This window comes from Microcaecilia unicolor, chromosome 4 (assembly GCF_901765095.1).
Source record: "Microcaecilia unicolor chromosome 4, aMicUni1.1, whole genome shotgun sequence".
Taxonomy (NCBI): domain Eukaryota; kingdom Metazoa; phylum Chordata; class Amphibia; order Gymnophiona; family Siphonopidae; genus Microcaecilia; species Microcaecilia unicolor.
In genome coordinates, this window is record NC_044034.1 from 97,617,505 (window position 1) to 97,640,945 (window position 23,441).

The 23,441-nt window shown below is 47.2% G+C and overlaps 1 protein-coding gene across 1 annotated transcript in view; it reads right to left on the minus strand.

Moving 5' to 3' along the window:
• Window positions 1-23,441, minus strand: part of GTF2F2 (general transcription factor IIF subunit 2) — a 231,303-nt gene that overhangs the window by 70,678 nt on the left and 137,184 nt on the right. The window contains exon 6 of the mRNA XM_030200520.1: window positions 14,205-14,292. Coding sequence (XP_030056380.1) covers window positions 14,205-14,292 — 88 coding nt within the window. The remainder of the gene's footprint in view (window positions 1-14,204; window positions 14,293-23,441) is intronic.

A 23,441-nucleotide genomic window follows, 5' to 3' on the forward strand; every position in this document is an offset into this window, starting at 1 on the left:
TTCCCCTCATTCCCTTTCCTCCGTTCCTGAAGTTACTATTGAGGAAACTACACTTCTCCTTTCGTCCTCAAAATGTACCACCTGTTCCTCTGATCCCATTCCCACCCACCTTCTTAATGCCATCTCTCCTACTCTTATTCCTTTTATCTGTCACATTCTCAACCTCTCACTTTCCACTGCGACTGTCCCTGCTGCCTTTAAACATGCTGTGGTCACACCTCTCCTTAAGAAGCCTTCACTCGACCCATCTCCCTCCTTCCTTTTCTCTCCAAATTACTTGAGCGTGCTGTTCACCGCCGCTGCCTTGATTTTCTCTCCTCACATGCTATTCTTGACCCATTACAATCTGGTTTTCGCCCTCTCCACTCAACCGAAACTGCGCTTACTAAAGTCTCCAATGACCTATTACTGGCTAAATCCAGAGGTCAATATTCCATCCTCATTCTTCTTGATCTTTCCGCTGCTATTGACACTGTCGATCACAGCATACTTCTCGATACCCTGTCCTCACTTGGATTCCAGGGCTCTGTCCTTTCCTGGTTCTCTTCCTACCTCTCCCTCCGCACCTTTAGTGTTCACTCTGGTGGATCCTCTTCTACTTCTATCCCTCTGCCTGTCGGCGTACCTCAGGGTTCTGTTCTTGGTCCCCTCCTCTTTTCTATCTACACTTCTTCCCTTGGTTCATTAATCTCATCCCATGGCTTTTCCTACCACCTCTATGCTGATGACTCCCAAATCTACCTTTCTACCCCTGATATCTCACCTTGCATCCAAACCAAAGTTTCAGCGTGCTTGTCTGACATTGCTGCCTGGATGTCTCAACGCCACCTGAAATTAAATATGACCAAAACCGAGCTTCTCATTTTCCCCCCCAAACCCACCTCCCCGCTCCCCCCGTTTTCTATTTCTGTTGATGGCTCTCTCATTCTCCCTGTCTCCTCAGCTCGAAACCTTGGGGTCATCTTTGACTCTTCTCTCTCCTTCTCTGCTCATATCCAGCAGACCGCCAAGACCTGTCGTTTCTTTCTTTACAACATCCGTAAAATCCGCCCCTTTCTTTCCGAGCACTCTACCAAAACCCTCATCCACACCCTTGTCACCTCTCGTTTAGACTACTGCAATCTGCTTCTTGCTGGCCTCCCACAGTCACCTCTTCCCTCTCCAGTCAGTTCAAAACTCTGCTGCCCGTCTCATCTTCCGCCAGGGTCGCTTTACTCATACTACCCCTCTCCTCAAGACCCTTCACTGGCTCCCTATCCGTCTTCGCATCCTGTTCAAACTTCTTCTACTAACCTATAAATGTACTCACTCTGCTGCTCCCCAGTATCTCTCCACACTCGTCCTTCCCTACACCCCTTCCCGTGCACTCCGCTCCATGGATAAATCCTTCTTATCTGTTCCCTTCTCCACTACTGCCAACTCCAGACTTCGCGCCTTCTGTCTCGCTGCACCCTACGCCTGGAATAAACTTCCTGAGCCCCTACGTCTTGCCCCATCCTTGGCCACCTTTAAATCTAGACTGAAAACCCACCTCTTTAACATTGCTTTTGACTCGTAACCACTTGTAACCACTCGCCTCCACCTACCCTCCTCTCTTCCTCCCCGTTCACATTAATTGATTTGATTTGCTTACTTTATTTATTTTTTGTCTATTAGATTGTAAGCTCTTTGAGCAGGGACTGTCTTTCTTCTATGTTTGTACAGCGCTGCGTATGCCTTGTAGCGCTATAGAAATGCTAAATAGTAGTAGTAGTAGTGAATGGGTCCTGGGCGGAAAAATTAAGATAGACCCTATAACGCCATCTCTCCCAAGTGGGGACTGGAGGTGGGGGGGGGGGGGGGGACCACATATCAGTAATAGAAATATTAAGGGAAAAACCTGGAAACTTTCAAAAATCAGACTGCATGTACAGCAAAACTAGAGAATGCCCATTCCTCTCTGAGCACACCACCCGAACTCTCATCCACTCTCTCATTACCTCTCGCCTTGACTACTGCAACCTACTCCTCACTGGCCTCCCACTTAGCCATCTATCCCCCCCTTCAGTCCGTTCAGAACTCTGCTGCACGTCTTATCTTCCGCCTGAACCGATATACTCATATCACCCCTCTCCTCAAGTCACTGCACTGGCTTCCGATTAGGTACCGCATACAGTTCAAGCTTCTCCTACTAACCTACAAATGCACTCGATCTGCAGCCCCTCCCTACCTCTCTACCCTCATCTCCCCCTACGTTCCTACCCATAACCTCCACTCTCAAGACAAATCCCTCCTTTCAGTACCCTTTCTCCACCACCGCCAACTCCAGGCTCCGCCCTTTCTGCCTCGCCTCACCCCATGCTTGGAATAAACTCCTTGAGCCCATTCGCCAGGCCCTCTCCCTGCCCATTTTCAAATCCTTACTCAAAGCCCACCTCTTCAATGTCGCCTTCAGCACCTAACCACCATACCTCTATTCAGGAAATCTAGACTGCCCCAATTTGACATTTCGTCCTTTAGATTGTAAGCTCCTTTGAGCAGGGACTGTCCTTCTTTGTTAAACTATACAGCGCTGCGTAACCCTAGTAGCGCTCTAGAAATGTTAAGTAGTAGTAGTAGAATGCAAGATATTAGAGTTGAACATTACTCAAATATGACATCTTCAAATTAATACATTCAGAATAAAATATTTTTATCACTTTTGTCTGAGCATTTTATTTTTCCATTTGCTTTGTATTGTATCTTATTTGGCATTTCTTCTCTTTTGATGGGAGATCAAGTGGCTGCAGACCATTTAGAATATAGTGGTCAAGCTTCTCTTTAATGCTAAAAGTTTGAAAATGGAACCTTGGCTTTCAGTGGAACATCATATTTTGTACAAGGTTGATCTTTAAGATCTTGCTCCCAGGGTCCCCATCATTTTTGTCCTTGCATCTTTTGCCTTATGTTCCATCTTGGACTTTGTGTTCCAGTCAGCAATGGTTTTTTTGACTGCTCCTTCTGTCTTGGAGGTTCCATTGGTTACCTTCCAGAAATCAGTGTTGTTGGGCCAACACTGTGGAATGCCCTACCGTTATCTTTGCATTTAGAGGGCTTTCTTCCTGTGTTTAAAATTAAGCCGAAGACATTTTTTAGCCTGGCTTTTTGGACATGAAATGAACTATTTTGTATGCAGGTTCTTCCTCACTTGGGGCTCTATTGGATTACAACAACCTTGCAAGCCTGCCCTTTTCTGCATATTTGTATTTCTTTTCTTTCTTTTTATTATTGAACTTTGTAAACTGCTTTGATGGCTTGTGTTTAAGTAGTCAATCAAATAAATATAACTTTGAACCGTCTCTCAAAATGTTCACCGTCCAGCATCTATCTTTCTTCTGAATCCCTACCTGTCCTTTCCAGCATCTTCCCTCTGTGTCCCTGTTTTTATCCTCCCCCATGCTCAGCATCTATTCTTTCCCCATATTCAGCATTTCCTGTGTCCCTATATGCCCTGTCCAGCATCTCCCTTCTGTGTCCCTATCACGCTCATGTCTAGCATCTGCCTTCAGTGTCCCTATCCATCCCCCCATGTCCAGTATTGCCCCTTTGCTTCATTCATGCCCAGCATCTCTTCTGGGTCCCTGTCCACAGCTATTTTTCTTCTCTTTTTTCCCCTTTTCTCCCACACCCTCCAGCCCCAGACCAACACCTCTCTTTCTCTTCCCTGCCACCCCTGACCAAATAGCCTGTGGTTCGCATCTCTTTCCTTGAGGTCTGGCATCTCTTCCCCCTCCTCCTCCCCACTGCAGGTTTGGCAACTTCCCACCCTTGCTCTACTGCAGGTTTGGCATCTCTTCCTCCTTACCAAGGATCTGGCATTTCCTCCACCGCCCCCTACCTTGGTCTGGGATCATCTCTTCTGGCTCACCATGAGTCTGTCATCTCTCCCTTTCCCCCATGGTTCTCCAAATATTCAGCAGTCCATTTGTCACAGAAGCGCTATACACAAGCCTCCTCCAGCCAACCCTGATGCCTTCTCTCTGCTGCATCCTGCACACATGAAGCTGCATCATGCACACATGAAGCTGCATCAGAGGAGGCAGAACGTGGCAGAGGGAAGGCATTGGAGTTGGTTGGAGGTGGCCTGTGTGTAGCACTTCTGTGGCCAGCTACGCACTGAACATTTGGAGGATAGGGAGGGGGGAGGGGAGAGAGAGAGAAAGATATTGGGCTGCTGGGAAGGAACAAAGGGGAGTCAAGTGCAGGTATTTTGGAGGACAAGAAAAATATCCAGTTGCTTATACTTGCCACTCAATAGAAATTGCCTTAGCTGCCTAATTTTTGTGGTATCTATATAAGTTATACCTATTTTCTAAGGGAAAGTATCCAGTATTTTCCCTTTGAAAAAGATCTCATAGAAAGTACAAGCAAACATTCAAATCAGCTATTTAGTATGTCATTTCCCAGTTTATTACATGTGCAAATGAGTATATATTATAAACTATCCATGCAAAAACTAACCCTCCCCCTCCTCCCCACCCAAGGAACACCCCCACTCAGATCACAAAAACATATGCACATATATTTCTGTATATGCGTATAATCTGGGCAAGTTTATAAAAGGTTATTTCTATACAAAAAAGCACCGTTTTACTCACAGAAATGCCTTTTATTTCTCTAATAAGACAGGCAGATGGGAAGCAGTATTGGAATATCTGTCTACTCAAGCTGCTTCAAGGTTGGCTAGCAATAGTTGCTTGTGTAGTGTTTGATCACAACCTTCCACACTGCATCTCAGAGCTCAAATGCATCACCATAGCAACTTGAAAGAACTGAACTGATTAAGAGTACAGAACTGATCTTCAATTTAAGAGTCTTTAACCTTAACACATTTTTTAAAAATTGCAGTAACTTTAACATTTCAAATGAATGACGGATTAGCTACAGATTCATTCTGTTCTATCTAGTAAAGTTGAGCTCTGTGTTTACAGATATGTAACAAAAAAAAAATGACAAAACCTAAAAAGAACCGTTTCCTTTTTTTTTTTTTTAATAAGGATGCTGCTAAACCACAGGTTCTCAATCCAGTTCTCAGGACACACCTAGGCAGTCCGGTTTTCAAGCTATCCACAATGAATAAGCTAGCATTACATAAATCTGACTGGCTGGGTGTGCCCTGAGGACTGGGTTGAGAACCATTGTGCTACACTAAATTAAGGTCAACAAAATGTTTAACCTTGTTTCAGACAGAACTGCAACTCTAAGAGTGTTCTAAAAATTATGGGTTCCTTTTACAAAGCCATGCTAGCAATTAGTGGCACACCAAATACAACAAAGCCCATTCAATTTCTATGGGCTTTGTCACATTCAGCACATAGTAATCACTATCGTGGCTTAGTAAAAGGAGCTCTATATGTTCCCTCATTCTTTTATTTATTTATTTTTTGTATGGTTACAAGGATAAACTACGCCAATATTAAAACAAAACACAAGGATCAATCAGAACCAAATATAGGCAATTATCTTTATATATGCTCAGTGAAAGAGATACCCTTATTTGACAGCTTGACTATCACTAGGATTGACTGGTGCCAGTGACCAACAGAGCAGAAGCGAATAGGCTCTTCCCCTACTACCATAAGAATAGCCATACAGAATGATGGTCCCTCTAGGTCAGTATCCTGCTTCCAACAGGGTCAATCAAGCTCACAAGAACCTGGCAGAATCCCAAATAGTAGCAAGGTTTCATGTTATCGATCCCAGGGCAAGCAATGGCTTCCCCCATGTCCATCTATCTCTCAACAACAGACTACGGACTTTCCCTCTAGGAACTTGTCCAAATCTTTTTAAACCCACATATTCTAACTGCGGGTAGGCACCAGGGGAGGCAGTAGAGAGATTTGAATATTTGGTGGGGGGGGGGGGGGGGGGGGGGGTGGGGGGGGGTAGAATGGAGAAATTTGAGGTTAGGTGAGGTAAGTGGGGTAATGCATCCCACTACCAGCCTCTTAAGAGATAGTGGATTCTACTTGGTACTTCAGGTACCACAGGTTAGTGACTCCTGTGGTAAATACCGCCATAGTCAAATCAATTATTTTACTACAGCTTTGTAACTCTCCTCCTTAGAATGTAATCCTTCTGGGGACAGAGAACATACCTGACTGTAACTCACCTTGAACTACTATTAAAAAGGCACAAGCTAAATCTATGTTAACAAACAGTTCATATCTGGGCACTACTACGAAATGGGATAGATTCCTAATTTATTCAGGGGGAACTAGTATAAATCATTAAAGTAGGTTTGGGGAAAACCACTGTTTATTCTTTGGGATAAGCACCATGGAATAAAGCTACTTTCTGGGTTCCTGCTAGGCCGTTGTGACCTGGATTGGTTGCTGTTGGAAACAGATTATGGGATTGATGGACCTTTGGGCTGACCTTGTTATGGGAAGCCCTTGTTATGAAATCTGTTATTTTTCTTTTACTTTCTGTATTTCTCATTTTCTAGTATTTGTGTAGCAAAAGTGCTTTTCAATCATTTTCTGTTTTCTCTTTTAGTGACTACTTTAGTTTTAGTTTTGTTTGCTGGAAGCATTTTTAATCAAATGCATCAATGTTGTGAAGTGTTTTGGGCAGTGGCATAGCCAACCACCCAATTCTGGGTAGGTATGAGAACCTCACCTCATCTGGCATCTCTCCCTCCAACCCCCTCCTCCCATACACCTTTTAAAATTCTCTAGTTCTTTGCACAAGCAGTGACTCATACATGCTGCTGTGCTGACCCCCAAGCCTTTCCTCTGATGCAGCTTCCTGTTTCTACATAGGCGGGTAGTAGAGCAAACAGCGAAGTGGACTAAAAAATGGATGACGCTCCAGGTCAAAATACTTTTATTGATTGATGAGCACGACTCGACACAGCTATGTTTCGGCCTAAGGGGCCTGCATCAGGAGACTAATTACAAAACATCATATAAAAAACAATAAGAACATGGACATACAACAAATATAATGTTGAATATCGACACAGTAATTAGTCTAATTTAATTAAAATGAAGTAAGATCTCAAATAAAAATACAAATATATTTGTTTTATGTTCATACTAGTAAAAAAGGCCCGTTTCTTACAGAAATGAAACGGGCGCTAGCAAGGTTTTCCTCAGAGTGAGTATGTTAGAGAGAGTGAATGTGCGAGTGTGTGTATGTGTGACAGAGAGAGAGTGAGACCAAGTGCGAGTGTGAGAATGAGAGTATGTGCCAGGGTCCCCCCTCCCTCCCAGTTCCAGGGTCTTCCCCCTCCCCAGTCTGTCTCACAGTTGCAGGGTCCCCCCTCTCTCACAGTTGCAGGGGGGTCCCCCTCCCTCCCTCCCAGTTGCAGGGGGGTCCCCCCTCCCTCCCTCCCAGTTGCAGGTCTGTCTGTGTGCCCCCTCCTTTTGTCCTCGACGTTTTTTCAGATGGAACAACAATTGAAAAACGACAGTGTGAAGCAGCAGCTCCTAGGTTTGCTTGTTTGTGAGTGTATAGCAATGACGGCTGAGTGGAAACAGAGATTAACCAATGGGCTTCCTTGCTTACCGTACACTTGCTTGGGTCTGTTCCAGTCCTGTCTATGAAACGTCCTGAAGCATCTCATAGGTTTGCTTCTTTTGTTTCCAGTGAACGGGGATGACGGATGCGCTGGAGTCGGAGCCGGTGCTGTTTCCCTCCCCTCCGCTTCCGAGTCGCCAGTGGACCCCGTCCCCGACCTGAGCCCTCACCCGCCTGCTCCACATTGGACAGTCGCCGCAGCCGGTCGCTCGCCGTGTCGCTGCCCTCCCTCTTCGACCTGTCCAAGAGTGTGAACCTGGACTTGGAGAGGGAGGGCGGCGGAACAGCGAGCGTGCAGCTGCAGCAAGTGTCCATCGTGGAGGAGGGTGGGTGAGGGGTACGGGGTCCAGCGCCAACTCGGGAGGGGGGAGGGAGAGCGGGTCCAGTGGCGACTGGGAGGGAGCGGGGAGAGAGGGTGGTGTGCACTCGGGGTGCAGGTGAGGGAGGGCGGACGGGGAGTGGAGGCAGGCAGCCGAAGCGGGGACTGGGGTAGGAGGGCGGGGGTCCAGCAGCGATTTTTTGTTGAGGGCAGCAGCCAGTCTCGTGGTTTGGGTGATGCGGGGGGGGGGGGGGGGGGACTTCTGTTGCTGGTGCTGTGCATTGATTGTCTTGAGTGTCATTGCTCCGCCCTCGACGTCATCACGTTGTTACGCAAGGGCGGGGCATACACTCATGGGGAAATCTCGATCTACACCAGCACGGAAGTTGCAGACTTTGCAGCTTCTGGCTTCATTAGAACGTTGGGGTGGTGAATTATGTCTGGATGGGGCGTGGCTGAGGGCGGGTCTATGAGTGAGAGTGAGTGGTGCTGACAGCCTAGCCTACCAACAGTGCAGGGCTTCAGTGTTTCCCTGCCACAGAGTGAGCTTCAGAACGTTGGAGGTGAGAATTATTTATATAGATTCTTACTATTTTTTATATGCTGTTTTGTAATTAGCCCCCTTTAAAACAATGACGCTGCTGACAATATCATTCTAAAAAAACTGTTTATAAAAGTTCTTCCTTTAAAATTATTTGTATTTTTATTTGAGATCTTACTTCATTTTAATTAAATTCATACTAATTACTATATCCCTGAAAAGTTTTGTTTCTTCTGTTTTTGCATTGTTTCTACATAGGCGGGCCCATATCAGAGGGAAGGCTCTAGGGCCAGCACAGAAGTGTATAAATTGCTGTTTGCTGCTGAAGAGATTAAAAGGTACACTGAGGGGGAAGGGAAGGGGGAGATGCCAGAAGTCTTCAGCTGGCAGAGCTTGGGGATCCCCACCAGCCACATCAGAGGTATGCCACAGCTGGGTGTCACATTTGGGCTCACCTGTGGCTACATCATGGGTTCTGGGTACACTTATTGTTATCTACAGTACTGCTTCCTGAACATTTATCTTGTATGACCCCATTTTAACTATGAAAATTTCACATGACCCCAAATGATGATAAAAACAAAATAGCAGGTCTCCACAGCCCTCCCTCCTCCCTCCATTCATCCAAAGCAGGAAGACAGCAGCAACAGTGGTACAACAGTTTCTGCAGTCAGCATAGAGCCTGAGACTTCATGTGCAATCACAGATCCCAATATTCTGCATGAGTTTCTAGTTTATCAGAAAGCTTACCCTGGAGGGGGCAGAAGCCTGTTAATGGTTACTGGTTCACAGGCCCCCATTTTGACTACCACCACTGAGCATACATCCAGTGGAAATCCATGAGGAAAGGAAGTAATCCATCCACTGATGGCATGACCCCATTTGGGGTCTTGGTTCACAGTTTTGGAACCACTGATCTATAGAGTTTAATACTTTGCTAATTTAACAGTGACTTTCAGAGGGGACAGTAATGTTATTAACACAAGCAGACATTGTTTTAACTATGAGACTGGAAGAAACCAGTCTCCTGTGTTTTTAATAATGACAACTACTAGCAGCAGCAATGCTTTTTTGATGAACCTGCAGAAATCAGGTTACAAGACATAGCACTCAGAATTTGTAGAGATGCATCTTAAGGATACATCTTTTCCAAAAGGTGACAAGATGCAAGGATGCAGATCCCAAGGATTAGAAACAAAGGACAATAAGACACGGACAGCAGAAAAATAAACCCTGTTTGAAACTTCAATTAAGTAAAGGACTGCACATTATAGACTCTGTGCAGATGGTACATCCCCGTTAATGAGGGAGAAATCAGAAAATAGATTTTGTCAACTGGTAACATTGAACTGAAGCCTGAAATCCAACTTGGATAAGAAGGCAGATTGCCTACTCTATAAAAAAAAGCAGTATATTTCTTCTCCAGTACAAATACAACTGCAAAGTGTTGTTGGAAATTAACCAAGCTCATTTCATACAAAATATGCAGTAAACAAACTGCAGGATCACAGGGTAAAGATACTTTAGGAGCTTTAGATATTGTGCCAACAGCTTTCTTCCAGAACAAAATAATTTATTATAGAGCCAAGTCCTTAGCTGACACAGAAACTCCCCCAAACGGAATGGCTGTAACATAACTATGCGAATAGTTTGCTCACAAGTAAAAATGTTTTCTAAATACTAGATATCATTATGTTTAATTCACACAAAGTAAGAATTTACAATGTTTTTGGTAAAATATTTGTTTTGTTCCAGGTACTAGCCAAGATATGTATATACAGCAGATTTGTCCTTATTAATTTATTAGTATTAGTGCTTTTTGGGGTGAACAGTCAGAATTTATCCCCTGTCTGCAGCCTGTAAATTTTGCTACATGGACATCTATCCTCAGCCCATAAAGCTGTCTTAACATGTTGGACATCGTCGACCTCCTCACTCACTGTCCATATTTGGCTAGAGTACATACTGGAGTCGATATTCAAATGATTTAACCAGTCAGGAACAGCTCCTAGCCAGCTAAATTGCTTGTGTGGGACAATCTAGCGATATTCTGCAGCACTTAACCAGTTAATGCTGCTGAATATCACCATAGACCGCTAAACTGAAAGCCACCTATTTTGTGAGCAGTCCAGGCATAGAGTCAATACTTACGTGGTTAAGGAGGTTATTGGCACTACGTTAAGAAGCCAAACTGGACCACATAAAACTCTGTCCTGTCTTCATGCAGTGTTGCTTAGGTTGTTAAGCGCTGAATATCACATTTAACCATGTAAGCAGTGGTGTGCTGGAGCGGGCTCTCACGGGCTCGCGAGAGCCGTTTGTTAAGTTTTTAAGAATTTTGGGAGCCGGTTGTTAAAGTAGGCCTCCCCATGGCTACTTTAACAACTGACTCCCAAAATGTGGGCTTGGGCCTCCTCCTGAATTCTCTTGTACTTTGCTGGCAGTGATGCTGGCCCCACCAGCCAAGTAAATAGACTGCTGCTGCCCCCTGCTCCTTGTTTCTGACTCTGAGCATCAGGCTGGGACTTTTCATGCAAGCGCAAGAAGATTCCATCATGCTGCTCAGAGCCAGAAACAAGCAGCAGAGAATGGTGGCAGTCCATTTATTGGCTAGTAGGGCTCGGCAAAGGTATGCCTAGCGTGCCCGCACAAGGGAGGGGAGAGAGAGGCATGTATTCCCCCCCCCCAAAAAAAAAATTTCAGGGCCGGCTATGCCCGGAGAGAGAGCCCGTTGTTAAAAATTTACCAGCACACCCCTGCACGTAAGAGATAGCTGGCCACATAAACCTGGATATGGCCTGGCACCGAACATCCAGAGATAACAGCTGGGGGCTAAAAAAAAATGCTCACCACTGCTGGCTGAATATATATCCCATTAATTCTTATGAATGTAGAAAACAGCAGGTAAAGCTTGTATGGCTCCAAGGTACAATATGCATTAGGTTCTATAATATCTATGTTGGTAGACATCAAATAAAATTTATAGGAGGATGTTTTTATCCCACTCTGGCACTATCCTCACTAATCACCTTTATTCCATGCAGAATTCAGCATTCACATCTGCCAACATGTCCCCCAACTTTGCTTCTTTTGGACTGCTGTGAATTCTATCTCACCAGGGCTGTTACTCTTTGTGGCCTTGTTTTCCAGTACAGGCATGCACATGAGCACCCTGTACTACTTTAGAGACCACAGTGGCTAAAATGATTTAATTAACTTGAATGGGATGGGGAACAGGAACAGAGTTAAAGAACACAGTTAAAATAATATAGTAAATTACAGTAGATAAAGACTTGTATGGTCTAGCCAGTCTGTCCAGCAAGGTAGTCAATGTACCTGTCACTTCATCCAGGTTATACTCCTCTATAAGGTCAGCTAAGTTATGCTTTGATTACATCCTCTTTCTTATCGCACATGTTTTTGAATTCCATCACTGTTTTTGACCCCACCACATTCTCTAGAAGGGTATTCCATGTGTCCACCACACTCTCTGTGAAAAAGTATTTTCTGATGTTACTCCTAAGTCACCTTGAAAATCAGATAGAGTTTTAAATTTGGCCCTGTAAGATACTGGTAGCCAGTGAAGTTTTTGCAGGAAAGGTGTGATGGAGTCACACCACTTACACAGTAACATAGTAGATGATGGCAGAAAAAAAGACCTGCACGGTCCATCCAGTCTGCCCAACAAGATAATTTCGCGTGTGCTACTTTGTGTATACCTTACCTTGATTTGATCTGTCATTGTCAGGGCACAGACCGTATAAGTCTGCCCAGCACTAGCCCTGCCTCCCAATCTCGGCTAAGCTTCTTGCAGCATCTTGTAGCCTCTGTCAGCCGTGCTGCAGCATTCTGAACTAACTGGATTTGGTACAAACTCTTTTTGGTTTGATCAATGTACAGAGCAGGGGCGTAGCTACGTGGGGCCACGGGGGCATGGGCCCCTGTAGATTTGGCCCTGGCCCCCCCACCGCCAACCCCTTCGACCCTCCCTCCCGCTGCCAACCCTCCCCCCGCCGCCATCAGGTACCTTTGCTGGCGGGGGTCCCCAACCCCTGCCAGCCGAAGTCCTCTTCTACGACGCGGCAGCGTTGCTGATCTGCAAGGGCAGGCTTCTGTTTCTGTGAATTTGACGTCCTGTATGTGCAGGACGTCAGACTCACAGAAACAGAAGCCTGCCCTTGCAGATCAACAATGTGGCCACGCCGGAGAACAGGACTTCAGCTGGCGGGAACGTGGCCACGCCAGAGAAGAGGACTTCGGCTGGTGGGGGTTGGGGACCCCCGCTAGCAAAGGTACCCGACGGTGGCGGCGGGGAGGTCAAAACTGGCGGGGGGGGGGGGGGGGGGGGCTAAAATGTGCCCCCTTACCTCGGGCTCTGGACCCCCCTCCCACCAAAGTCTGGCTACGCCCCTGGTACATAGCATTACAATAGTCCAGTCTTGATGTTACTAGTCAATAGTGTGGTTACATTTTAGTCCAACGCATGGAAATAAAGATGAATAACAAAGAACACACATGTGCTAAGCACACAGATACTGTTCCAGCTCCATTTCATGATTCCTCGGGTCTTCCTTTTCTCTGCTTTATTGCAGCTTTACTCACTGGATAAACCATTCCCTCACCAAAAAACCAAACAAACAAATCCAAAGAAGGGAACTTGCTGTTTTAAGTCCATGTTTGAAAATGTCTCAGTGAAATATGCTATTGTCAATGTTAAGTAACAGCCATGAAAACTAGAGCTTTGCATTCATTTGAAATGACATTTCCCATACCAATTCATATCATTTTAAAACTGAAATGACAGGAAAAAATCTGAAATTTCATTTTTTTTCCAGTGGGGACAGCAAGCCACCCCACAATTCTCATTCAACACACTCCTGACTCCCTTCTATCACCATTCCCAAGTGTCAGCATTATCTTCCACCTCCTGATACTAGCTCCTACACTTACAGGGATCCCTTGTGCACCATATTCCTGTTCATTGCTGCTCCGGGTTCAAAATGACAACCATGACCCTTTGCGGTAATCTTGGGGTGCTACTTATAGAGGTCAAACAAACATATTACCACTAAGATCAAGGGCATTATTTTGAACCTGGCAAGGAAATGAGCAAGAGCAACTGGGGATGCTCCTGCTTCCAACAGAGCATGCTGAAAGACTTGGGGCTAACAGGAGAGGTTGGGGCGGTTTACAGCAAGCATTTTTTTTTGTGGGGGGGGGGGGGGGGGGCAGATGGCAGTCTTTATTAAAATACACCGAAACAAAAACTTTTAGAAATAAAGATTTAAAAAAATACCCACATAAAAAAACAGGAAACAGAATGAAACAAAATATTTTTTTTGTCTCGTTTAGAATACACCATTCTGTTATCAGAATACATACACCTAGGGGTATGTTTACTATGGCACATTAGTGTTTTTAACGTGCCTTTAAGGTTAAGGCGCGTTAAATGCTAAGGCGCCAATACATTCCTATGGGCATTTAACTTGTGTCAACCATTAACATACGTTAAAAATGCTAATGCGCCTATTGTACGCCTTCGTGAACACAGCCCCTATTCTGTAGTCAGACTAGTAAATTCAAAGGCTACATTTTAAAAATATGAATTAAATGGAATATGGTAAACAAGTTAGAGACTTCTTAAAAATAATTAAAAAATTTTTTTTTAGCCATTTTGAATAACTGAATCACCAATTTATTGCTCTTTCAGTTGTCAGAGACCATAATTCACAACTCATGAAACAAAAAAACGTCCCTTTTAAAATGTGAAATTCTTACTAATCATAAATAAAACATACTAACCTCTTTAATTTCATGTAGTCGTCATTGGCAGCAGGTTTGCACTCAGCACGCTGCACTACTATTCCTTCCAAGGCAAGTTTATCTAAAACTGAAATAAAAACATCATGAGTTTAAAACAGAGCACCTACCTTGAATGTCAAAAAAGGTGTTTATTTTATATCTAGTTTTTGAAGGCAACATAGGTACCTATGTGCTTTTATAGAACAAGCATTTATTTATTTATTGCATTTGTATCCCACCTTTTCCCACCTATTTGCAGGCTCAAAGTGGCTTACATAGTTTTGTAACACAATTATTCTTGGATGTCAGGTACAATTATTGTAGTACAGAAGTTAGTTAAGGGAGAAGTAGAGAGTAGAAGGGAGGCGTTTATTAGGTATAGTGAACAGTAGGTTTTCAGCAGTGGATTAGTAAGGTTCTATGTTTTTCCAAACCAGCCCCAGTAGTACTAAGAGGGTAATTTTGTAAGGTGGCGCCTAATATCAACCAGCATAAAAGTATGTATGCCATTTCCATGGTGCCTATTTTCACTATTGGCGTGCACATAGAGTTTGGATGGAGCATGGGCAGTATAAACAAGTATGTATGTAGATTATAAAATACTATAATTTATGAATGCCCTTGAAAAAAGTTGGCTAGGTGACTTATACCAGCTATAGGACTGATCCCACTTTAAATGAGGTGTGTTTTCAGTCACTTACCCTAGTATTTTATAAAGGAAAGTAGGTGTCTACTTTTCTTTACAAAATAGGCTTGAAATAGATATGTTTTTGCAGCCTTAAACTAGGAGCCTAGTTATAACATTGCTCTGATGAAGGTGTGAGTCTGTGCATATACTCATCTATTTTTACATTCTATGGGGAGCAATTTTACAACAGGGTGCCTACTTTATAAAAGCAAATACAGACCAACTGAATTTTGGTTTTGGGGGTGAAATCAGCCCGAAATCTAGATTTGGTCATGCGGTTTCAGCCAAAAATACAAGTGTCGACTCTGCAGTCAAACAGCTGCTGTGACTTCCTGCAGCAGCCTCGCGAGATTGCCATTGGAGTCCAGCCATTTCGAGAATGGAAACGGAATGGGCAGCAGCAGCTCAAGATTGCTCCTGCCCATGTTGGTTCCAATCTCAAAATGGCTTTCATGATTTTCTGTGGGAGTCCTGTGAAGCTGCTGCAGGAAGTTGCAACTACAATATTTGACTGTTCAGCAAGTGGGGACAGGAGCAACTGGGGATTACTCCTGCCTCGAAGAGGCCACTAAACCATCAGGGCTTCGAAGGTAGGCTGGACGGAGGGCCAAGTTTGTGGTCAGGGGGAGGGGGCAGCTGTCCTGGGAGGTTAGAATTTCTGCAGAGAAGGGGCAGTGGTTTGGGTTCCAGCCCAAACTGAGGGATGAATTTTGGCAACAGATTTGGTTTCAGCCTAAACTGAAAGCCCCAGTTTTAGTCACCCTTTTAAAATCAAACACACACACCAAACATTCCTCAAATCCAATAAAAAAAGATATTTCTGAAGCAATACTTATATTAAGGACCATCAGAAAAGTCAATCAGTCCAAAAGAGTATTGGTTGAAATAGACATTTATTCAGTTCAATAGCAGTGCAATAATTCAAAACTTATCTTGGGTCAATTTGATTGAAGCAACATATTTTAATATCAAGATGATTTTTCACTTCCAAGTGTTAATGGCAAAATAATCCAATACAATTGTATTTCAGGGTAACAACCATGCATCAGGGACACAACTATATTATTGTGAGTCCTTACTGTATGTCATGACTGTTTCTTGCATTATTGCCAACAGAAAAAAATGCCACCATGGCATAATACACAAAAAACAGCAACAAAAAACTACAAAAAAGCCATATGATCTCATATAGCCAATCAAAAAAGGGATAGTACTCAATGTCATCCAATACTGTTCATTATAGTTCAGGTGTAAAACTATTTCCACTTTAGGGGTTCATGGATACATAAACAATTATCTTCCATTATGAGTTTGATAAAGCTTGATTAGTTTCTGTCCAATGAGGTACCAACAAGGCAGACAGCTTTTTTTTTTCCAATCAATTTATGTTCATTTAATCACAACTGCATCAGACGTTTAGTTCTACCAATATAGATGCAAGGGCATAGGGTATGATACATACCTGTAGCAGTTGTTCTCCGAGGACAGCAGGCTGATTGTTCTCACGACTGGGTGACGTCCGCGGCAGCCCCCACCAACCGGAAATAAGCTTCGCGGGACGGTCAGCACGCAGGGCACGCCCACCGCGCATGCGCGGCCGTCTTCCCGCCCGTGCGCGACCGCTCCCGCCAGTTGAATGACTAGCAAAAAATATGAAACACACAACTCCAAAGGGGAGGAGGGAGGGAAGGTGAGAACAATCAGCCTGCTGTCCTCGGAGAACAACTGCTACAGGTATGTATCATACCCTTTCTCCGAGGACAAGCAGGCTGCTTGTTCTCACGACTGGGGTATCCCTAGCTCTCAGGCTCACTCAAAACAAGAACCCAGGTCAATTGAACCTCGCAACGGCGAGGGTATAACAGAAATTGACCTACGAAGAACAACTAACTGAGAGTGCAGCCTGACCAGAATAAATTCGGGTCCTGGAGGGTGGAGTTGGATTTACACCCCAAACAGATTCTGCAGCACCGACTGCCCGAACCGACTGTCGCGTCGGGTATCCTGCTGGAGGCAGTAATGAGATGTGAATGTGTGGACAGATGACCACGTCGCAGCCTTGCAGATCTCTTCAATAGTGGCTGACTTCAAGTGGGCCACTGACGCTGCCATGGCTCTGACACTATGAGCCGTGACATGACCCTCAAGAGTCAGCCCAGCCTGGGCGTAAGTGAAGGAAATGCAATCTGCTAGCCAATTAGAGATGGTGCGTTTCCCGACAGCGACCCCTAGCCTGTTAGGGTCGAAAGAAACAAACAATTGGGCGGACTGTCTGTTGGGCTGTGTCCGCTCCAAGTAGAAGGCCAATGCTCTCTTGCAGTCCAATGTGTGCAACTGACGTTCAGCAGGGCGGGTATGCGGCCTGGGGAAGAATGTTGGCAAGACAATTGACTGGTTAAGATGGAACTCCGACACCACCTTCGGCAGGAACTTTGGGTGGGTGCGGAGCACTACTCTGTTGTGATGAAATTTGGTATATGGAGCATGAGCTACTAGGGCTTGAAGCTCACTGACCCTACGAGCTGAAGTAACTGCCACCAAGAAAATGACCTTCCAGGTCAAGTACTTCAGATGGCAGGTATTCAGTGGCTCAAAAGGAGGTTTCATCAGCTGGGTGAGGACGACGTTGAGATCCCATGACACAACAGGAGGCTTGATAGGGGGCTTTGACAAAAGCAAGCCTCTCATGAATCGAACGACTAAAGGCTCTCCAGAGATGGCTTTTCCTTCCACACGATAATGGTAAGCACTAATCGCACTAAGGTGATTCCTTACTGAGTTGGTCTTGAGGCCAGACTCTGATAAGTGCAGAAGGTATTCAAGCAGGTTCTGTGCAGGGCAAGAACGAGGTTCTAGGGCCATGCTCTCACACCACACGACAAACCTCCTCCACTTGAAAAAGTAACTCTTTTTAGTGGAATCCTTCCTAGAGGCAAGCAAGACCCGGGAGACACCCTCAGACAGACCCAACGCAGCGAAGTCTACGCCCTCAACATCCAGGCCGTGAGAGCCAGGGATTGAAGGTTGGGGTGCAGCAACGCTCCGTCGTTCTGCGAAATGAGAGTCGGAAAACACTCCAATCTCCACGGTTCTTCGGAGGACAACTCCAGAAGAAGAGGGAACCAGATCTGACGGGGCCAAAAGGGCGCGATCAGAATCATGGTGCCGCGGTCTTGCTTGAGCTTCAGTAAGGTCTTCCCCACCAAAGGTATGGGAGGATAAGCATACAGGAGGCCGGTCCCCCAATGGAGGAGAAAGGCATCCGACGCTAGCCTGCCGTGTGCCTGAAGTCTGGAACAGAACAGAGGCAGCTTGTGGTTGGTCTGAGAGGCGAAAAGGTCCACCGAGGGGGTGCCCCACGCTCGGAAGATCTTGCGTACCACTCTGGCATGGAGCGACCACTCGTGCGGTTGCATGACTCTGCTCAGTCTGTCGGCCAGACTGTTGTTTACGCCTGCCAGGTACGTGGCTTGGAGGAGCATGCCGAACCGACACGCCCAACGCCACATCCCGACGGCCTCCTGGCACAGGGGGCGAGATCCGGTGCCCCCCTGCTTGTTGACGTAATACATTGCAACCTGATTGTCTGTCCGAATTTGGATAATTTGACAGGACAGCCGATCTCTGAAAGCCTTCAGTGCGTTCCAGATCGCTCGGAGCTCCAGGAGGTTGATCTGCAGATCCTTTTCCTGGAGGGACCACAGACCCTGAGTGTGGAGCCCATCGACATGGGCTCCCCACCCCAGGCGAGATGCATCCGTCGTCAGCACTTTCGTGGGCTGCGGAATTTGGAATGGGCGTCCCAGGATCAAATTGGTCCGGATGGTCCACCAGAGCAGTGAAGTGCGGCAACTGGTGGAGAGGCGGATGACATCTTCTAGATTCCCGGTGGCCTGGAACCACTGGGAAGCTAGGGTCCATTGAGCAGATCTCATGTGAAGACGAGCCATGGGAGTCACATGAACTGTGGAGGCCATATGACCCAGAAGTCTCAACATCTGCCGAGCTGTGATCTGCTGAGACGCTCTGGTCTGCGAAGCCAGGGTCAAGAGATTGGTGGCCCTCGCTTCGGGAAGGTAGGCCTGAGCTGTCTGGGAATTCAGCAGCGCTCCTATGAATTCCAGAGACTGAGTTGGCTGGAGATGGGACTTTGGGTAATTTATCACAAACCCCAGCAGCTCCAGAAGTTGGATAGTGCACTGCATGGACCGGAGGGCTCCTGCCTCCGAGGTGTTCCTGACCAGCCAATCGTCGAGATATGGGAACACGTGCACTCCCAGCTTGCGTAGATAGGCCGCTACCACCACGAGGCACTTGGTAAACACTCGTGGGGCAGAGGCGAGCCCAAAGGGCAGCACACAATACTGAAAGTGCCGTGCGCCCAGTCGGAATCTGAGATACTGCCTGTGAGCTGGCAGTATCGGGATGTGAGTGTATGCGTCCTTTAAATCCAGGGAACATAGCCAATCGTTTTTCTGAATCATTGGCAGAAGGGTGCCCAAGGAAAGCATCCTGAACTTTTCTTTGACCAGGAATTTGTTCAGGCCTCTCAGGTCTAGGATGGGACGCATCCCCCCTGTTTTCTTTTCCACAAGGAAGTACCTGGAATAGAATCCCTGCCCTTCCTGCCCGGGTGGTACGGGCTCGACCGCATTGGCGCTGAGAAGGGCGGAGAGTTCCTCTGCAAGTACCTGCTTGTGATGGGAGCTGAAAGACTGAGCTCCCGGAGGACAATTTGGAGGCAGGGATGCCAAATTCAGGGCGTATCCGCACCGCACTATTTGGAGAACCCACTGGTCGGAGGTTATGAGAGGCCACCTTTGGTGAAAAAATTTTAACCTCCCTCCGACCGGCAGATCGTCCGGTACGGACACTTGTAGGGCGGCTATGTTCCCGTGGATCCAGTCAAAAGCCCGTCCCCGGCTTTTGCTGTGGAGGCGCAGGGGGCTGCTTAGGCGCACGCTGTTGACGAGAACGAGCGCGCTGGGGCTGTCCCTGTGCCTGACGAGGCCTTCGGGCCGGCTGGTTGTACCTACGCTTTGCAAAAGAATAGGGTGCAGCCTGCCGTGCCCGGGAAAAACGCCCACCCGTGGGGGCGGGTGCTGAAGGCGCCCGGTGGGAGAGCTTGTCGAGAGCGGTTTCCCGCTGATGCAGTTGGTCCACCATCTGCTCGACCTTCTCACCGAAAATGTTATCCCCCCGGCAAGGGACGTCAGCCAGTCTCTGCTGGGTGCGGTTGTCCAGGTCAGAGGCACGCAGCCATGAGAGCCTGTGCATCACTATACCTTGGGCCGCAGCACGAGATGCCACGTCACAGGTGTCAAAAATCCCCCTGGACAGGAACTTTCTGCACGCCTTCAGCTGCCTGACCACCTCCTGATAAGGCCTGGACTGCTCCGGCGGGAGCTTATCGACCAGGTCCGCCAGCTGTTGCACATTGGTCCGCATGTGGATGCTCATATAGAGCAGGTAAGATTGGATGCGGGTCACGAGCATGGAGGATTGGTAGGCCTTCCTCCCAAATGAGTCCAGAGTGCGAGACTCCCGCCCCGGGGGCGCCGAGGCGGTATCCCTCGAACTCCGTGCCCTCTTGAGAGCAGAATCCACGACCGCTGAGTCATGGGGCAACTGGGGCCGCATGAGCTCTGGGTCAGAGTGGATCCTGTACTGGGACTCTGCTTTCTTGGGAATGGTGGGATTAGTTAGTGGTCGCACCCAGTTCCGGAGCAGCGTCTCCTTCAGGACATTGTGCAGCGGTACCGTGGAGGACTCTCTAGGTGGTGATGGATAGTCGAGGACCTCGAGCATCTCGGCCCTCGGCTCTTCCACAGAGACCACGGGAAAGGGAATGCTTATAGACATATCCCGCACAAAGGAGGCAAAGGAGAGACTCTCAGGAGGTGAGAGCTTCCTCTCCGGTGACGGCGTGGGGTCCGAGGGAAGGCCTGTAGACTCCTCGGAGGAGAAATATCTCGGGTCCTCCTCTTCCCCCCACGAGTCCTCGTCCTCGGTATCGGACATTAGCTCATGTAGCTGAGTCCGGTACCGGGCCCGGCTCGACGTCGAGGCACCGAGGTCTCGGTGTCGTCGAGCGGTGGACTCCCGCGCCGGCGGGGACGGAGCTCCCTCCATCGACGTCGACGGGGACTCCACCTGCGTGGCTGTCGAGACCGGCACCGCAAGCGGCGGCGGTGTCGACTGCCCCGGCGCCGGGCTAGAGCTCGCCGGCGCCACAGTCATCGGCGCCGAGGGCGCAAGCACCCCCGGCGCCGGCACAGCCTGGCGCATCAGCCCTTCCAGGATCCCCGGAAGGATGGCTCTGAGGCACTCGTCCAGGCCCGCTGCCGGGAAAGGCGGTGGGGCCGGTAAGGGTGTCGGTGCCGGAAGCTGCTGGGGGCCAGGAGACGGCACCGAGGTGCCGGAACCCCGACGCGTCGGTACCTCCACCACCGACGGAGATCTCTCCTCTCTGCGATGACGCTTCGGCGTCGACTCCTCTTCAGGGTGCACCGAGGGCTCCCGGTGACGGCGCTTCTTGTCTTTTTTCCGGTGCACGTCACCGGTGCCGGAGGGCATGGAGGAGGAGGAGGTCGATCCCCCTCGGTCTCGGGGTACCGGGTCCGACAGGGTTCGGTCCCGTGGCTCACGAGTTGAGGGAGTGACCGGGGCCGACTGCCCACGCGGTCTCTCTACCCCACTCTCGCCGGCGGACCGGCGGGCCGACGGGACCTGTTCTCCTGGGGTCGCTGCCATCGGTGCCGATGTCTCGGGCATCGATACCGGTACCGAAGAACCGGTTTTCGATACCGATGCCGTCGAGGTCGACGTCGAGGGGCCGGCGCAAGTTCCAAAAAGACGGTCCCGCAGAACTTGCCTCGCAACCTGAGTCCGTTTCCGGAGACCGAGACACAAAACGCACGACTTGAGATTGTGCTCCGGCCCGAGGCACTGGAGGCACCAAGCGTGGGTGTCGGTCTGCGAGATCGGCCGGCCGCAGCGACCACACTTTTTAAATCCACTCGGGACCTTCGAGGACATCGACGGAAAAATCGCGTCGGCGAAGTCAAAGTCGGCAATGGTGGCTAAAATCACACCACGAAAATTGTAACCGACCGAGCGGCCACTAGGCCGCAACGAGGCGTCCCCGCTAGAAAGCGAGGGAAAAGAAGGAGCGCGTGCTCCACACGCGCAAAATTCTTTTTTTTTTTTTTTTTTTTATAAAAGAAAAGAAGAAGAAGAAGAGGCCGAACAGGCCAAAAGCGACGATCCGCGTAAACGCGGTCGAAAAAATCCGGCGGCTGAAACGAGAGAGAGGGGAAAACACAACTCTCTCAGTCGCGGAAAAAAAGTAACTGGCGGGAGCGGTCGCGCACGGGCGGGAAGACGGCCGCGCATGCGCGGTGGGCGTGCCCTGCGTGCTGACCGTCCCGCGAAGCTTATTTCCGGTTGGTGGGGGCTGCCGCGGACGTCACCCAGTCGTGAGAACAAGCAGCCTGCTTGTCCTCGGAGAAGTACAAGTGATATATATCACATATGAAGATTTACAAGTAGTCACAGCTATGTTATTAGCCGAAGATATCTATATGGGTTCCTTCAATAGCTGAGCTGCACCAAGAATACTTGCCGCATGTGTTATGAACGCTATTAGAAGAAGCTCTTGAAAAAAAAAAATCAAAACCCATCATGAACAGACAGGACATGCCACAATATGTGCAATATCTTCACCACAACTACAATCTCCAACATATATGACATCACACAGATTTGTCTGCAAACAGTCTCTCTATCCATATATCACAGTCCCGATGAGCATATTTCACTTCTGAATTCAGATAGGCTCTTTGGAGAAAAAAGAAAAAAAAAAGATTCATCAACGCTCTCATTTTAGCTTTAAAGTCATCAGTAGAGAATCACATTTGTCACAACAGGAGGAACTAACTAATTGGCAAACTACCTCTGAGTTACACTAAGGATGGAAACTATGGAAATGCAAGTGATTGTTCACATAAACATTTTTTCAAAATAAAGTGGTATAAAAAGTCCTACAATTTTTTATATGAACAACTAAAGAAATCAACAGGAGACTGATGGCAGAACATCATGAACTTCAAATTACCATTACACGTATCATCTAAAAAAATGCTTCCACAATAAAATATTAGAGAAATCTAGGGAGACATAAACATATTCCTCCTCAAATTTAGTTACATATAAAGTGGGTAAAAATAGTACTAACAAAACTCCCATAGCCAGGCCATGAATCTGTTAAAAAAAAAAAAAGTGATCTCCAAAAAGAAGAAAATTTGTTGTCAATATAATCTAGACCAGTTGCACCAAAAGAATTCCTAGAAATACAGGCAGCATGATCATTTGCTGCTAGGGCTCCCTGAATTGTTTTTAAAGCAGCTCTTTGTGGTATATAGGTGTATAGAATACCTCGTTCTAACACTGGTTCTATTACAGTTTTAAAATGATGTAACAATGGAGTTGGATCTACACCCAAATGCACATTAAGTAGCATCAGGGAGCTGATGATAGGCTTCCAACAT